This window comes from Vulpes vulpes, chromosome 5 (assembly GCF_048418805.1).
Source record: "Vulpes vulpes isolate BD-2025 chromosome 5, VulVul3, whole genome shotgun sequence".
NCBI classification, from domain to species: Eukaryota; Metazoa; Chordata; class Mammalia; order Carnivora; family Canidae; genus Vulpes; species Vulpes vulpes.
The window spans coordinates 67,042,341-67,056,189 of record NC_132784.1 but is presented as its reverse complement, the minus strand read 5'-3'; the positions used below and the strand labels follow the sequence as shown (position 1 = coordinate 67,056,189).

Below are 13,849 nucleotides of genomic sequence, written 5' to 3'. Positions count from 1 at the left end.
CAGCCACCCAACAGTCACCACAGAAGTAACCAATTCAGTTTGTCACAGGTCACATCCCCAGCTCAGAGCAGGGAGCCCCAGAACCCCACTCAGACCCATGTGTTTGTACTCCACACACACCTCTGCCGATCTCAGCTGCTAATCTACCTACCCCACAGGAGGTAAGCATCAGAAAAGCCCAGTGTGGAAACCCAGGCCCCCAGACCCAAGCCCCTCCCTGTTTACTAGCCACTTGACAAGGAAAGCTAACACCCTTTCTGAGCCCTGCTCTCCTCGGATATAATACAGAATTAGAGTAAAATAACACACATAACATAGTGATGCACTTGGGCACCTGGGTGGCTCAGTCGGTTAAGCATCTGCTTTCGGGTCAGGTCATGATTCCAGAGTCCTGGGATCGAGTCCTGCACCAGGCTCCCTGCTCAGTGGGGAGTCTGCTTCTTTCTCTCCCTCTCCACCCTGCTCACGCTCTCTCTTGCTCTCTCTCAAATCAACAAAATCTTAAAAAAACAAACGGTGATGCACTGAGCACAAGGACCGGGTGCTATCCATCAGAGCAGTGTGGCTGAGCAAGGAGGCCAAGAGAGAAGCTTAACCACTGAGAACACAACACTTGAGCTGAGGGAAAGCCAAGGAATTAGCAGGATTCACTCAGAGCAGGAAAGGGGATCAGAGAAAAGGACTCTGGGGAGGAGTGGACATGTCCAGTGGGAGGGTGAGGGGCCCAGGTGAGGTGGGCACGTGGGGCAGCCCCCAGGGCCTTGAAGACAGGCAGCTTGAAGGAAGCCAGACCAGAGGCATTACAGGACAGAGATAGTGATGGCCCTGTTCACTGCTCTGTCCCAGTAGCAAGCATCTAGCTGGTAGCTGGGGTATATTTACTGAATACAGAGTGGAAAGACAGATGCACACATGCCCCTACATCCATCTACAGCCATAAATGGAGAGGGTGGAGGAACAAGAGGTCTTAAGTATAGGAGTCCCTCTCTCCCAGCCCTTCGGCACAGCCCAGACTGTTGTATGTGGAATCCTAAATCCCATTCCCCAGCCTGATCCTCAGCACAGTGGGTGTGATGAGCTATCATGCCTGTGGTTTTGTTACCATATACAGTAGAGGGGTTTTACAGAGCATTAAGGCTACTCACCAGTTGAGTTGGAGTTAATTAAAAGGGATGCTAATTTAAAGGTGTGTAAAACTAATCACAGGACCTCTGAAAGGCAGAGCAGGTTGTCCAGCTGGTAGTAGAGGAGGAAGTCAAACCTGGATCTGTTGCTGAGACAGAGGCGCCCAATGAGGGCCTGAGAGTGGCCCCGGCCAACAGCCAGCCCCGCAGCCATTGCACTGGCCAGCCTCCTACTTGCTAAGAGGGGTTGGCTCAGGGCTCTGCACAGATGCCCACCCTCCTGTCGGGGACCTGCCCGCAACAGTTCCCCTGCTCCACGTACAGAACTCCTCTAGGCTGACATCCTCCACAGCATGGATGCCGGTCAGGTGGGCGACTCGGCCCTGGACTCGCGTCCTCTTGTCCCCGGTGGTCTTCTCCACACGCTCAATCATCTGCTGCTGGCGGTCAATCCAGTAGAGGTGCTTGCCCAGAATGGTCAGGCCCAAAGGCTGCACGATGTTGGCATCCTCCAGGGTCAGGCGGTTGGCCCCTGCAAGTGAGACAAATGCCCCCTGAGTGGAAGCTGACCCTGAGAGCTCAACCCTTGCTCATCTCAGAACAGAGGGCTGCCAGCGACCCTGGGGGATTCTCTGCTCTGGCCAGGGCCAGGAGCTAAAGCAGACTCCCTGGAAGCAGGCAGATCTGAAACCAGCCCTCCGACAGCCCTGCTCCCATTTGGGCCAGCCCTTCCCTTACCTCACCTCACGTATGGAAGAAAAGCCCCTCAAAGCACCTCTCCAGCCTCAGGGCATCCCAGTCTGAGGCAGCCCACAGCAGAGTAGCTACAAGTGTGGGTGCTGGAGGTGGAGGGGTCAGACTCCTGTTCCAGCCCACGCTATGGGACCCTGGACAGGTCACCCACCCTCTCTGAGACTCCTCTTCTGCCTCACCACATGGAGATCATTCACGATCTATGTCCTGGAATTCTTGGCTGGGACTATATATTGTAGACACAAAGCTGCAACACAATGCCCACCTGAAACAGATCCTTGACAAATGTGGTGGATGGTACCAAAATTACTGATGACAAGGGAGGCTGGCTGGCCCTGGGAAGGTCAGACCTGTCGGTTGCTGAGGGGCCCAACCCCTGGGGGGGCCCCCAGGGCACCAACCTGACAGGTCACAGCTTTCGATGCGCTTCAGGTCCGCGTCCACCCAGAAGAGCTTGCCCAGCCTGTTGTCCACCACGAGGGCCACGGGCCGAATGAGGCCTGTGGTGAAGAGGACCTCACGCTCAGTGCCATCCAAGGCTGCACGCTCAATCTTGGCTGCTCTGTCTTGCATGTTGGTGAAGTACAGGTACCTGTGGGAGGGGAGCAGGTGAAGGTCAGGTGTTGCATCCTGACCTGCCATGTCCTCATCCAGGATTGAGTGCACAAAGCCCCTGATCCAGCAGGCCTTTGGGAAGATAACAGTCACACGGCCCTAGCCCATCAGGGCTGGCCCCCAAGGCTGTACAGAACACAATTCTTGTGTCCCCCAAGAATTCATATCTGCCCAGAGCTCAGAATGTGACCGTAATTGGAAACTGGGTCTTTGTAGATGCAATTAAGAATCAAGGTGAGACCATCTGGTCAACACCTGGAGCCCCCAGAACCTGGAAGAGAGACAAGGAAGGGTCCCCGCAGAGCCGCCAGAGGGGGCACAGCCCTGCTGACACTTGACTTTAGACTTCTGGCTTCTGGAACCATGAAAGGACAAACATCTGTTCTTTCAATCCCCCCAGCCAGTAGTCATTTGTTGTGACAGCCTCAAGGACGAGCACACGCTCTGTCCCCTTCCACAGCTAAGAAGTCCCTGCCTCCATGGAGGTCAGCCTCAAGGGAGACTCATTAGGTTGCTAAGGAGCCACCTGAAATAAATGGGTTTGTGTTCCCCAAGCCCTTGTGGGCTGCAGGGGCTGATACCATCATCATCCCCAATTCTCAGATAAAGACACCAAATCCCTGAGGTTACAGCACCTGCCTGAGGTCGCAAGGGCAGTAAGTGATGGGGTCAGGTTTCAAACTTGCACCTGGCCATCCCAGGGCCTGTGTTCACACTAGCTGTCCTTACCCCTCCACCAAGTGGTGCCTCCACAAGCCTGAGTCCCGCCTGGCATGGCAGCCCTGCAGGTATCTAAAGGTGGCTGCCGTGTGCCTGCCACCCACCTCCAAACCTCCGCATGCTTAGCTTTATTTCTGAGCTTTATGTCATGTGGCTTTTTGGTCTCCCTCTTGCCCTGGTTATTCCCTTCGGGACCCTCCAAGTCTGCCTACATCTTCATGGAAGGAGAAAGCTCCCAGGAGTTGGGCTGCACCCAGGAAAGGAGTGAGCTCCCCGTGGTGGAACGTATGCAAGTGAATAACAGCCATCAGCCGGCATGCTATGGAAGGGATTTTTGCATTGGGTTCAATTTGATGGGGATGGTACAAAACCTATTAATTAAAACTATGTCCTTCCAATGTCTCCCTGCTGAGGTAAAACCCCACGCTGCAGCGCCTGCCCACCCCCAGCCTCGCACCCTCGCTCAGCATTGACGACGATGGCCCGTGGCTTGTCGCGATCCCCACGGAGCACCACACCCATGGCGTCTCCATTCAGCCGGTGGACGTTGATGGTATTGGTGGCCTCGCACGTCCAGAACAGCGTCCGGCTGTAGATGTCGATGCTAAGATCGTGGGGCTGCCTGTCCGGGTTTTGGCTCTGGCTCGGAGAGGTCAAAACAAAGGGCTGTAAGACAGGAAGAGACGAGCATTGGCTACAGACCCCAGGGGAGGGTCGAGGCTTTGGCGCCTGAGTCCAGAATGAAAGTCGAGACTCCTGCCCTGTCTGGGGACCTTTCCTGTTGGATCAGCGCACCCATGTGTCCACCTGAGAGGAAGATGGATCAAGAAGCAGCTCCTGGGAAGGCACTCGCCCATTAGCTCAAATCTCCAGCCCACTCATTAGGAAATTCGCAGTGCACTGTCACGTCCCATGCCCTCTGGGTCCCGTTCCTGCCCCACAGAAGGGCCACCTGATGGTTCAACAGTTACCACCCCACACACAAACCACAGCCTCCTTCTCAAGACATCTCTCTTCCTGCTTATCATCTTGGACTCATGCTTTTGGATTAAGACCTTCAAACCTGGGACACCTGGGTAGTGTCCAGGGTCCTGGGATCAAGGTCCACATCAGGCTCCACAGGGAGCCTGCTTCTCCCTCTGCCTCTCTTTGTGTGTCTCTCATGAACAAATAAATAAAATCTTAAAAAAAAAAAAAAAAAGAACTTCAAACCTTGTTATTTTTTAAATTCAGGGTGCCAGGACAATTAGATGTATTGAACAGAAGCCCACCTCTCGCAGCCCTCTTCCCTGAGGGAGAGACCAGGGCTGCGAGCCCTGGCAAGGGTGGATGGGTGACACACAGCGCACCGCCAGAGCAAGGGGCCAGACACCTCTCCCAGCAGTGGTTCTGTCTACACCCTGGGTCTCTGCCCTGGGAGACTCTCTGGAGAACTCTGCCTGACTCTATGCCATCTGCCGTGTAGCAGGGTCGAGCCCTGGCTTTTGGAGCTCCCGACAGAGAATGCGTTTTCCAAAATGCCACAGGAGGAGGGGAGAGCCCAATGTCACCCTCATCTCCCCTACATGCCAGAAGCCTGGCTCTCTGTTGCATCTGGGTCCCTTGGGGGTACCCTGAAAGACTGTGTTCAGGTTCTCAGGTGACACGACCTGGTGCAAAGTGGACTTCCCAGAGGTCCCACCATGGGTTTAGATGAAAAGTCCTTCCCTCTAAGAAAGGCATCATTAAGATGATGCTCTGCTAAGAAGTCACTGCAATTTTTTTCTCTTGTTAACAGTCAAAACAAAGTCTCCTGGGGCAAGAAGGGGCTTATAGCTGAAAAGAAGCCCAGCCTCTTGAACCCAGATAGAAAGGAACACCACCCCACACACAAACCACAAACAGCAGCCTCTGATCCAGCCACACTGGGCTGCTAGAAGCATGTGATTCACATCTGAACATAGAGAACTGCTTTCAAGGGCCATGGGTCCCTGCAGGTAACAACAGCCATATCCCCAAGAGTTGGGGGCTCTGAGCAGCTCCAACTGCAAACATCCCCTTCCCCAAAGCCACAGACTCTGGCCAGAGACCACAGCCCAGAGCAACTGCCAGGCTGGGAGTAAAGCAAGGTTCTAGCTGGCCTTAGTAGGAATCAGGCTCTCTGTGGAGGGCAGGTCTGTGAGGGACCAGGCATAAAACCAGATTTTGGGACACCAGTCATCAGAACAACCAGCCAAGAAACATACGTGGTATAAGGTGACCCGCTGCTCATACCTCTTCCCAGGGCAGATGAGCTGTAACGACTGGCCAGCTATAAAATGCAAACTCCAATTTTAATGTCAGTAACAAAACTTAGGCTAATGCAAAAGTTCTTTTTTCTTTTTTTTTTTTAAAGGTTTTATTTATTCATGAGAGACAGAGAGAGAGAGAGGCAGAGACATAGGCAGAGGGAAGCAGGCTCCCTGCAGGGAGCCCACTGCAGAACTGGATCCCAGAACTCTGGATCACATCCTGAGCCGAAGGCAGCCACTCAACCACTGAGCCACTCAGGCATCCCTAAATGCAAAAGTTCTTAAGAGAATCCTATTCGATACCACAAACACCACCACCCCTCCATACCAGTACAAAGTAGCACCTGGCCACAGGGGAGTGTCCATAGCAGTGCAGTCATGACAGCCCAAGGACCCGGGATCCGTCAATGGGGACAGAGGGGGTGCCTGGGTGGCTCAGTGGTTGAGCGTCTGCCTTCGGCTCAGGTCATGACCTCATGGTCCTAGGATGGAGCCCCATGTCAGGCTCCCTGCTCAGCAGGGAGATCTGCTCCTCCCTCTCCCTCCTCCTTGTTCAAGCTCTTTCTCTCTCAAAATAAGTAAATAAAATCTTTCTTAAAAAAAAACAGATGGACAGAGGAGCAAACTGTGGTATATCTCCTGTGGAGTATTTTCAGCTTTAAGAGGAAGGAAACTCTAACACCTGCTACGATGTGGATGATCCTTGAGGACATTATGCTGAGTCAAAGACGCCAGGCACAGAGAAGAATACAGCATGATTCTACTTACATGAAGTATTTAGAAAAATCTAATTCATAGAGAACCAAAGCAGAAGGGAGGTTGCCAGAGCTGGAAGAGGGGGCGGGGGAACTAGTGTTTAGTGGGGACAGATTTCCAGTTTGGGAAGATGACAGAGCTCTGGAGATGGTCATGGTGACAGCTGCATGACCATATGAAGGTACTTAGTGACCCTGAGCCATATACGTGCAAATGGTTAAAATGGTAAAATCTATGTTACATATGTTTACTGCAATAAAAAAAAAGGTTTACTGCAAATACAACTTAGTCAAGTAGATAATAATTTAAAACATCATCCTTGAGTGGTGGGGAGGGTCTTGGGTAGCTTAGTTGGTGATGCATCTATGCATCTGCCTTCGGCTCAAGGTCATGATTTCCCGGTCCTGGAATCGAGCCCCACGTGGGGTTCCTTCCTCAGCTCCCTCTCCCTCTGCCCACTGCTCCCCCTGCTTGTGCTCTCTCACACTCTCTCTCCCAAATAAATACAATCAATCCATCAAATTAAATAAATAAATAAATCCATCCATCCATCCATCCATCCATCCATCCATCCATCCATCCTTGGGGGCACATCCCTAATAAAGAATGAAAGCCACCAGAGGGTGGAGCTTAGCAAGACTCACAGGGAGGGAAACAGATGTGTCCCAAATTAAGTAGAAACCCAGAAGGTAAAAAAGAAAAGAAAAGAAAAGAAAAGAAAAGAAAAGAAAAGAAAAGAAAAGAAAAGAAAAGAAAAGAAAAGAAACCCAGAAGGTGTCCCTAAAGGACTTTTCCTTCAAAGTCTCTCCCTGCTTTTGGCGGACGCTAAGAAAGAACACCTCTTGATGAGACTTCAAGGCAATTTGCGCCCAATACCTGCCTCCACAGGGAAGCCACCAGCCATCAATTAACACTTCCCGTTCTCCAAAGGACTCAAAGTGACTGTCACCTGCACAGTGGAGGGATGGTGGAGGGATGAAAGGAACGCATTCCCACCATTCCACCAGGCTCTACCCCCTGCAGAGATGATACCACAGCTGCCCAGGCTCAGCTGAGGCTTTTATTCCTAACCAAGGACACAGACTGCCAATGTCCTATCTACATCGTTGTGCTGTCAGATGGAGTACTTTGTCGAAAGTGATGCCCAGCCTGTACACACAGCGCTGGTGCTCAGTTCAGGGTGGAGAATGGCCAAAGGAATTCAGAGGCACAAAAATTGTCTGAAAATCTCCATCAGCAGCATTTCTCTGTGTCACTATCATAATGGTGCCATGATTTCACTGCGGAGACGTGAGTTCCTGCCCTGACCATGCCACAGAGAGAGGGACCCCTAGGTTCTGTAGCTTTCATAAAAGGAGTCTTTGGAAACTGACACAATGAGCCAGGCCAAGTCCGTGGATGACACACCAGCGGATGCCAGCCACAGCTGCCTGCCACGTGGAGACTCCGAGTGGGTCCCAAGGCCACAGTGAGAATGTCCTTTGTGGAAAAGGCCACAAAAACTTAACATGAAGGAAGTCAGTTCTGCTAGAATAAGCATTTTGAAAATGCTTACTTGTTCTGATGGAGTGATACACCAGGGCTAGTTTGAGCCTAACACAGATTTTGCATTTGCCAACACACAATTTTAATCCAGTGAGAAATGCTAGGAGAGGGCGAGGACAGCATGCAGCATGGAGTGAGCCACTAAGGAACACACAAGCACACACACCTCCAACGCTCCACCTTCCTTGTGCTGTGAGCCACGCCTGTCTGTGACTGCTGGCTCCTCACTCCTGTCCCATTTCAGACTGTTCCCTCCCGTCAGTTCCCGCAAACCCACCAGCTGCAGCCCTCTGGCCCCATGTCCTCAACCAACTTGAAGGCTTTCCAAGGTAAAGCAATGCTCATAAGGAGTTATGTCTTGACCCACTTAACATATGCAAAAAAGTATGCCTGTATTTATGAGGTCCCTATCTCTTCTTAATATATTGCCAACAAGAGTTTTGAGTGCTGTGTGCCTCACCCCCTTCCCCTATAGCCCTGTGATTTTACTGTGTGAATCTGTACAGTGTAGTGAGTTTTAGGAGCCTATATGTTGCAGGACACCTGGGTGGCTCAGTGGTCAAGCATCTGCCTTCGGCTCAGGTCGTGATCACAGGGTCAAGAGATCGAGTCCCACATCGGGCTCCCTACAGGGAGCCTGCTTCTGCTTCTGCTTATGTCTCTGCCTATCTCTTTGTCTCTCTCAAGAATAAATTAAATCTTTTTATTATTATTATTATTTTTTAAGATTTATTTATTTATTTATTCATGAGAGATACAGAGACAGAGAGAGAGAGAGGCAGAGACACAGGTAGACGGAGAAGCAGGTTCCATGCAGGTAGCCCGATGTGGGACTCGATCCCAGGGCTCCAGGATAATGCCCTGGGCTGAAGGCAGGTGCTAAACCACTGAGCCACCCAGGGACCCCCCTAAATAAAATCTTTAAAAAGAAAAAAAAGGGAACATATATGTTGCATTACAACAAAACTGACTATATAAGTCCTATGAACTAAGAATAAATCCAGAATAACCAATAGCAACTAGCTTTGCACAAAACCACTGTGGAAAGAAAAAAATCCCATTTCTACATATAATCATAATCTAAGGGTTTCACACTGCTCAGGATTATACCCTAGGATGACATAATTAGAGCCCAAAGAGTCGTTGACGCAAGCCGTGCTCTGTTGGCACCCCCTCTGCTAAGCAAAAGGGGTAGCAGCCTGGGAACTGCCCAGGGGAGTTCCTCACTGAAGTGACCCTTGTGGCTCCCCAACGGGTACACTTGCCTGGGTCCCATCATCCTTGGCTCGTTTGATGTTCTGGCGCCCATCCACCCAGTAGATGAACTTGTCCAGCGGGTCATAGTCGATGGCCTTGACGTTCCTCAGCCCATGTAGTGGCAGGATGAGGTCTGGGCTGTGCTGGTCATCAGGGATCATGCGGCTGATGGCACATTTCTGGCTGAACAGCAAGAAGCTGGTGGGCGCTAGAATGGGGCGAACAGACGAGGGGGCTGCACATCAGCGTCTGCAACTGAAGCCAGGTCGGTGGGGATGGACAGCATTCTGCTTTCTTGGAAGAGGCAGATTTGCATATGCACCTACTAGATGCAGTGGGGAAAGCACTGGAGCCAGTGGTGGCGGAGGGGCGGGGTACAACTTTGGTGAATTTTACTCTCCATGTTATGTGTGTCTCTGCTGTTTCGATATTTGGTAAGCGCACGAACTCTTTTAAAATACAGAGCATGTTTTAACTCTCAAGACTTAAGACAGAAGAAAGGTAATGGTAATAAATATGAAACTCCCAGCCATACACGTACTTAATGCTCGGGTAACCATATTATTTGCCTTATGCCTAGATGTGCTCAAGTGAACGCTGAACTGTATGAAGTGAACATGACATGAGAGGGGACACTGTATGGGGGTGGCAGTGAGCAAAACTGTCTAGGTGCAGAAATGGCACTGCTCACAATGTGTAGGAGGCAACCGTTAGAGCCACAGTCAGAGAATTACAGTTGGGTGGTTTGAAACTATGTTATGGCTCCAAGTCTGCTGGCCACAAAAGCAGAGACTTGCATTACAAGCATCCCCACCAGCGGGTTAGGTGCACCTCTGCTTGATCTTTCAAGGTTATGGCCCCCAGGGGAAGGGGACAATAGGACCAAAGAGGGCGCATGCACAGGGAGGCCCAGGCTGCATAGAGGACCTGTTGCTTCATCAAGACTCAAGGAAATGGGCTGAACCCTCAGCAGAGACATTCCATAGGAGGATCTTTGGGTATAAAAACCAATCACTGAGGGACGCCTGGGTAGCTCAGTGGTTAAGCATCTGCCTTGGCTCAGGACGTGATCCAGGAGTCCCGGGGTTGAGTCCCACATGGGGTTTCCTGCATGGAACCTGCTTCTCCCTCTGCCTGTGTCTCTGCCTCTCTCCCTATGTCTTTCATGAATGAATAAATAAAATCTTTAAAAATAAATAAATAAAAATAAAAACAAAAACCAATCACTGGGAAAAGCCCTCGTTTCCACAGCCAGGTCTAGGCTTCCAGGTAACATGCAGCTTATGCAGTGTACAGTCTACTCAACCAGCCATGAACACCAAGGCACCTCCAGCTAAGAAGCTCCTTCCTGCCTCTGCGCCCAGGGCCAGCCTGATCTGATATGGAGGAGAGGCACACGAGCAAAGCAAGGCACTTACGGCTGCAGTTGCGGCTGCTGGGGTCTAGGGTATAATGTGAGGCACAGCCACAGCGGTGGCCGCCAGGGATGGCGAGGCACAGCTGCCCACACTGCCCATTGTTGTGCATGCAATCATTGAGGCCATCCTGGCGGGAGGAGTGGAACACCAGGATGTCCATCACAAAGTCCAGATGGCCCTGGATAAGAGTGCGGTTCCGGCCACTGGTCTTGTCAGCCCTCTCAATGCTGTGCAGGTTCCAGTCTGTCCAGTAGATGTAATCGCTGTACTGTGTCAGGCCGAAGGGGTGTGGGAGGTCGTCAGCAATCACAACCCGCTCCTGACCTGCATGGAGATACACGGGCACAGTGTCAGCAACGCATAGCCAGCCACAGCACGGGGCCACGTGCTTCAAAGCTGCCTGGCAACCTGGGTCAAAGTTCAAGTGTTCAACCACTTTGGACAACAAGCAAGATCGGTTGGAGCTGGATGCCACCTACCCTGTGACCGGGCAGGCCCCCTCCTACACCACAGCAGAAATGCACTCATTTGTGCACTCAAATGACAGAGACCATCATATGCAGAGCAGCAATTGTTTGTAAAAGCCAGAACCAGGAAAGAACCCAGATGACCATCAGTAGTAGAGTGGATAAAAAATGCTGAATCTTGATAGAATAGAAATGACATAGCAATAAAAAATAATAATGTGGGAAAAATCTCACACAATTGTGAGGTTGAAAGAAGCCAGGCTCTAAAGAGCACATGCTGTATGATCACAAGAATAGAAAGTTCTAAAATAGCAAAAGTAGCACCTGAGACAGAAGCCAGGGCAGCAACCACCCCTGCACTCCAGCAGCAGAGGACTCTTGAAATGAACCGCGGGATAATCATACGGTAGCAGAGCCGTGTGCGGAGCACATGTGTATGCACCTGCTATCTACCAATTATCGGCTGTGTGTCGAGGAAAGGAGGTGAACGTGCTGGCTCAGGGGGACAGTGCCAATGGGGGCTGAACCATGGGGGAGGCAGAGCCCATATGCAGGGCCTCTGTGACCTCAATAAGCTCTGTTCTTCCACCCTGCAACGTTCTCCAGGTCTCCACCTGCCAGACCCTGTACTACGTGTATGAACACTTCGAACATGTTCTACATCATAATAAAGAGGGTGTCGGTGGAAACACGTTAATGGCATGAGAACATGCTCGTGATACTTGCAAGCGAGAGAAACCAGAACGAAAATTACATATGCCATGACTTGAAATAACGCTTTAGGAATTATTTTCGAAAAGTAAAAACGTAAGAAAAACTTCAGATATTGACAAGGATATTTATCTTTAAAAAGTCAAGTAAGGGGCACCTGGGTGGTTTAGTCAGTTAAGTGTCTGACTCTTTTTTTTTTTTAATAATAAATTTATTTTTTATTGGTGTTCAATTTACCAACATACAGAATAACACCCAGTGCTCATCCCGTCAAGTGCCCCCCTCAGTGCTCGTCACCCTTTCACCCCCACCCCCTGCCCTCCTCCCCTTCCACCACCCCTAGTTCGTTTCCCAGAGTTGGGAGTCTTTATGTTATTTTTTTTTATTTTTTTTTATTTATGATAGTCACAGAGAGAGAGAGAGAGAGAGAGAGAGAGAGAGAGAGGCAGAGACAGAAGCAGGCTCCATGCACCGGGAGCCCGACGTGGGATTCGATCCCAGGTCTCCAGGATCATGCCCTGGGCCAAAGGCAGGTGCTAAACCACTATGCCACCCAGGGATCCCCAGAAGTCTTTATGTTCTGTCTCCCTTTCTGATATTTCCCACACATTTCTTCTCCCTTCCCTTATATCCCCTTTCACTATTATTTATATTCCCCAAATGAATGAGAACATATGTTTGTCCTTCTCCGATTGACTTACTTCACTCAGCATAATACCCTCCAGTTCCATCCACGTTGAAGCAAATGGTGGGCATTTGTCGTTTCTAATGGCTGAGTAATATTCCACTGTATATATAGACCACATCTTCTTCATCCATTCATCTTCTGATGGACACCGAGGTTCCTTCCACAGTTTGGCTATTGTGGACATTGCTGCTATAAACATCGGGGTGCAGGTGTCTCGGCGTTTCATTGCATCTGAATCTTTGGGGTAAATTCCCAACAGTGCAATTGCTGGGTCGTAGGGCAGGTCTATTTTTAACTCTTTGAGGAACCTCCACACAGTTTTCCAGAGTGGCTGCACCAGTTCACATTCCCACCAACAGTGTAAGAGGGTTCCCTTTTCTCCGCATCCTCTCTAACATTTGTGGTTTCCTGCCTTGTTAATTTTCCCCATTCTCACTGGTGTGAGGTGGTATCTCATTGTGGTTTTGATTTGTATTTCCCTGATGGCAAGGGATGCAGAGCATTTTCTCATGTACATTTTGGCCATGTCCACGTCTTCCTCTGTGAGATTTCTCTTCATGTCTTTTGCCCATTTCATGATTGTATTAAACTCAACACCAAAGAAACAAACAATCCAATCATGAAATGGGCAAAAAAGACATGAAGAGTGTCTGACTCTTGATTTCGGCTCAGGTCATGATCTCAGAGTTGTGGGATCAAGCCTCGTGTTGGCCTCTGCACTCAGCAGGGAGTTTGCTTGAGAATCTATCTCCCTTATCCTCTGCCCCTCCCCCAGCTCGTGCATTTTCTCTCAAATAAATAAATCTTTAAAAAATTTTAAATTAATTAAAAGAGTGGCTGGCTTAGTCCATGGAGCATGGTCACAGGTTTGGGCCCCATATTGGGGGTAGAGACTACTTAAAATCTTTACAAAATCAATTAAAGGGCAGCCCGGGTGGCTCAGCGGTTTATTGTGGCCTTCAGCCCAGGACATGATCCTAGAGACCTGGGATCAAGTCCCATATTGGGCTCCCTGCATGGAGCCTGCTTCTCCCTCTACCTGTGTGTCTGCCCCTCTCTCTCTCTCTCTCATAAATAAGTAAGTAAGTAAGTAAGTAAATAAATAAATAAATCTTTAAAAAAATCAATTAAAAATTTTGAGACTAGAAAAAAATATGCTGACATGTCAATATTGATTATCACGGGGTGGTAAAAATTATGAATAACTACTTTTTCTTTCTGTGCTTCTGTGTTTTCAGAAATGCCCTATGTTGATTATTTTACCATTAGGAACAAACCAGTTATTACATAAAGACGCTCCCAAACTGCCTCCACGTGCCCCTGGGTCGTGCATCAGGAGCAGGTTCCCAACAACCATAATCAGGGAGAAGTGCTTTCACCCTGACTGCTTCATTCAATTCTCCCCATGGCAGCTATGGGAGGAAAGTGCCATCAGTATCAAGGAACCGAGGCCCAGGAAGGTTAAGTAATGTGGTTGAAGTCACACAGTAAAAGGTACAGCCAGGACTGCAACCTGACAGTGAGG

General features: G+C 49.9%; 1 protein-coding gene across 5 annotated transcripts in view; it reads right to left on the bottom strand.

The window, feature by feature from the left end:
• Positions 1 to 13,849, bottom strand: part of LRP5 (LDL receptor related protein 5) — a 108,778-nt gene that overhangs the window by 17,919 nt on the left and 77,010 nt on the right. For all 5 annotated transcript variants that reach the window (XM_072758565.1, XM_072758564.1, XM_072758567.1 and 2 more), the window contains 5 exons: positions 10,459 to 10,782; positions 9,049 to 9,248; positions 3,670 to 3,878; positions 2,279 to 2,469; positions 1,447 to 1,656 (listed from right to left, as the gene is read on the bottom strand). In XM_072758565.1, the coding sequence (XP_072614666.1) occupies positions 1,447 to 1,656; positions 2,279 to 2,469; positions 3,670 to 3,878; positions 9,049 to 9,248; positions 10,459 to 10,782 (1,134 nt within the window). The remainder of the gene's footprint in view (positions 1 to 1,446; positions 1,657 to 2,278; positions 2,470 to 3,669; positions 3,879 to 9,048; positions 9,249 to 10,458; positions 10,783 to 13,849) is intronic.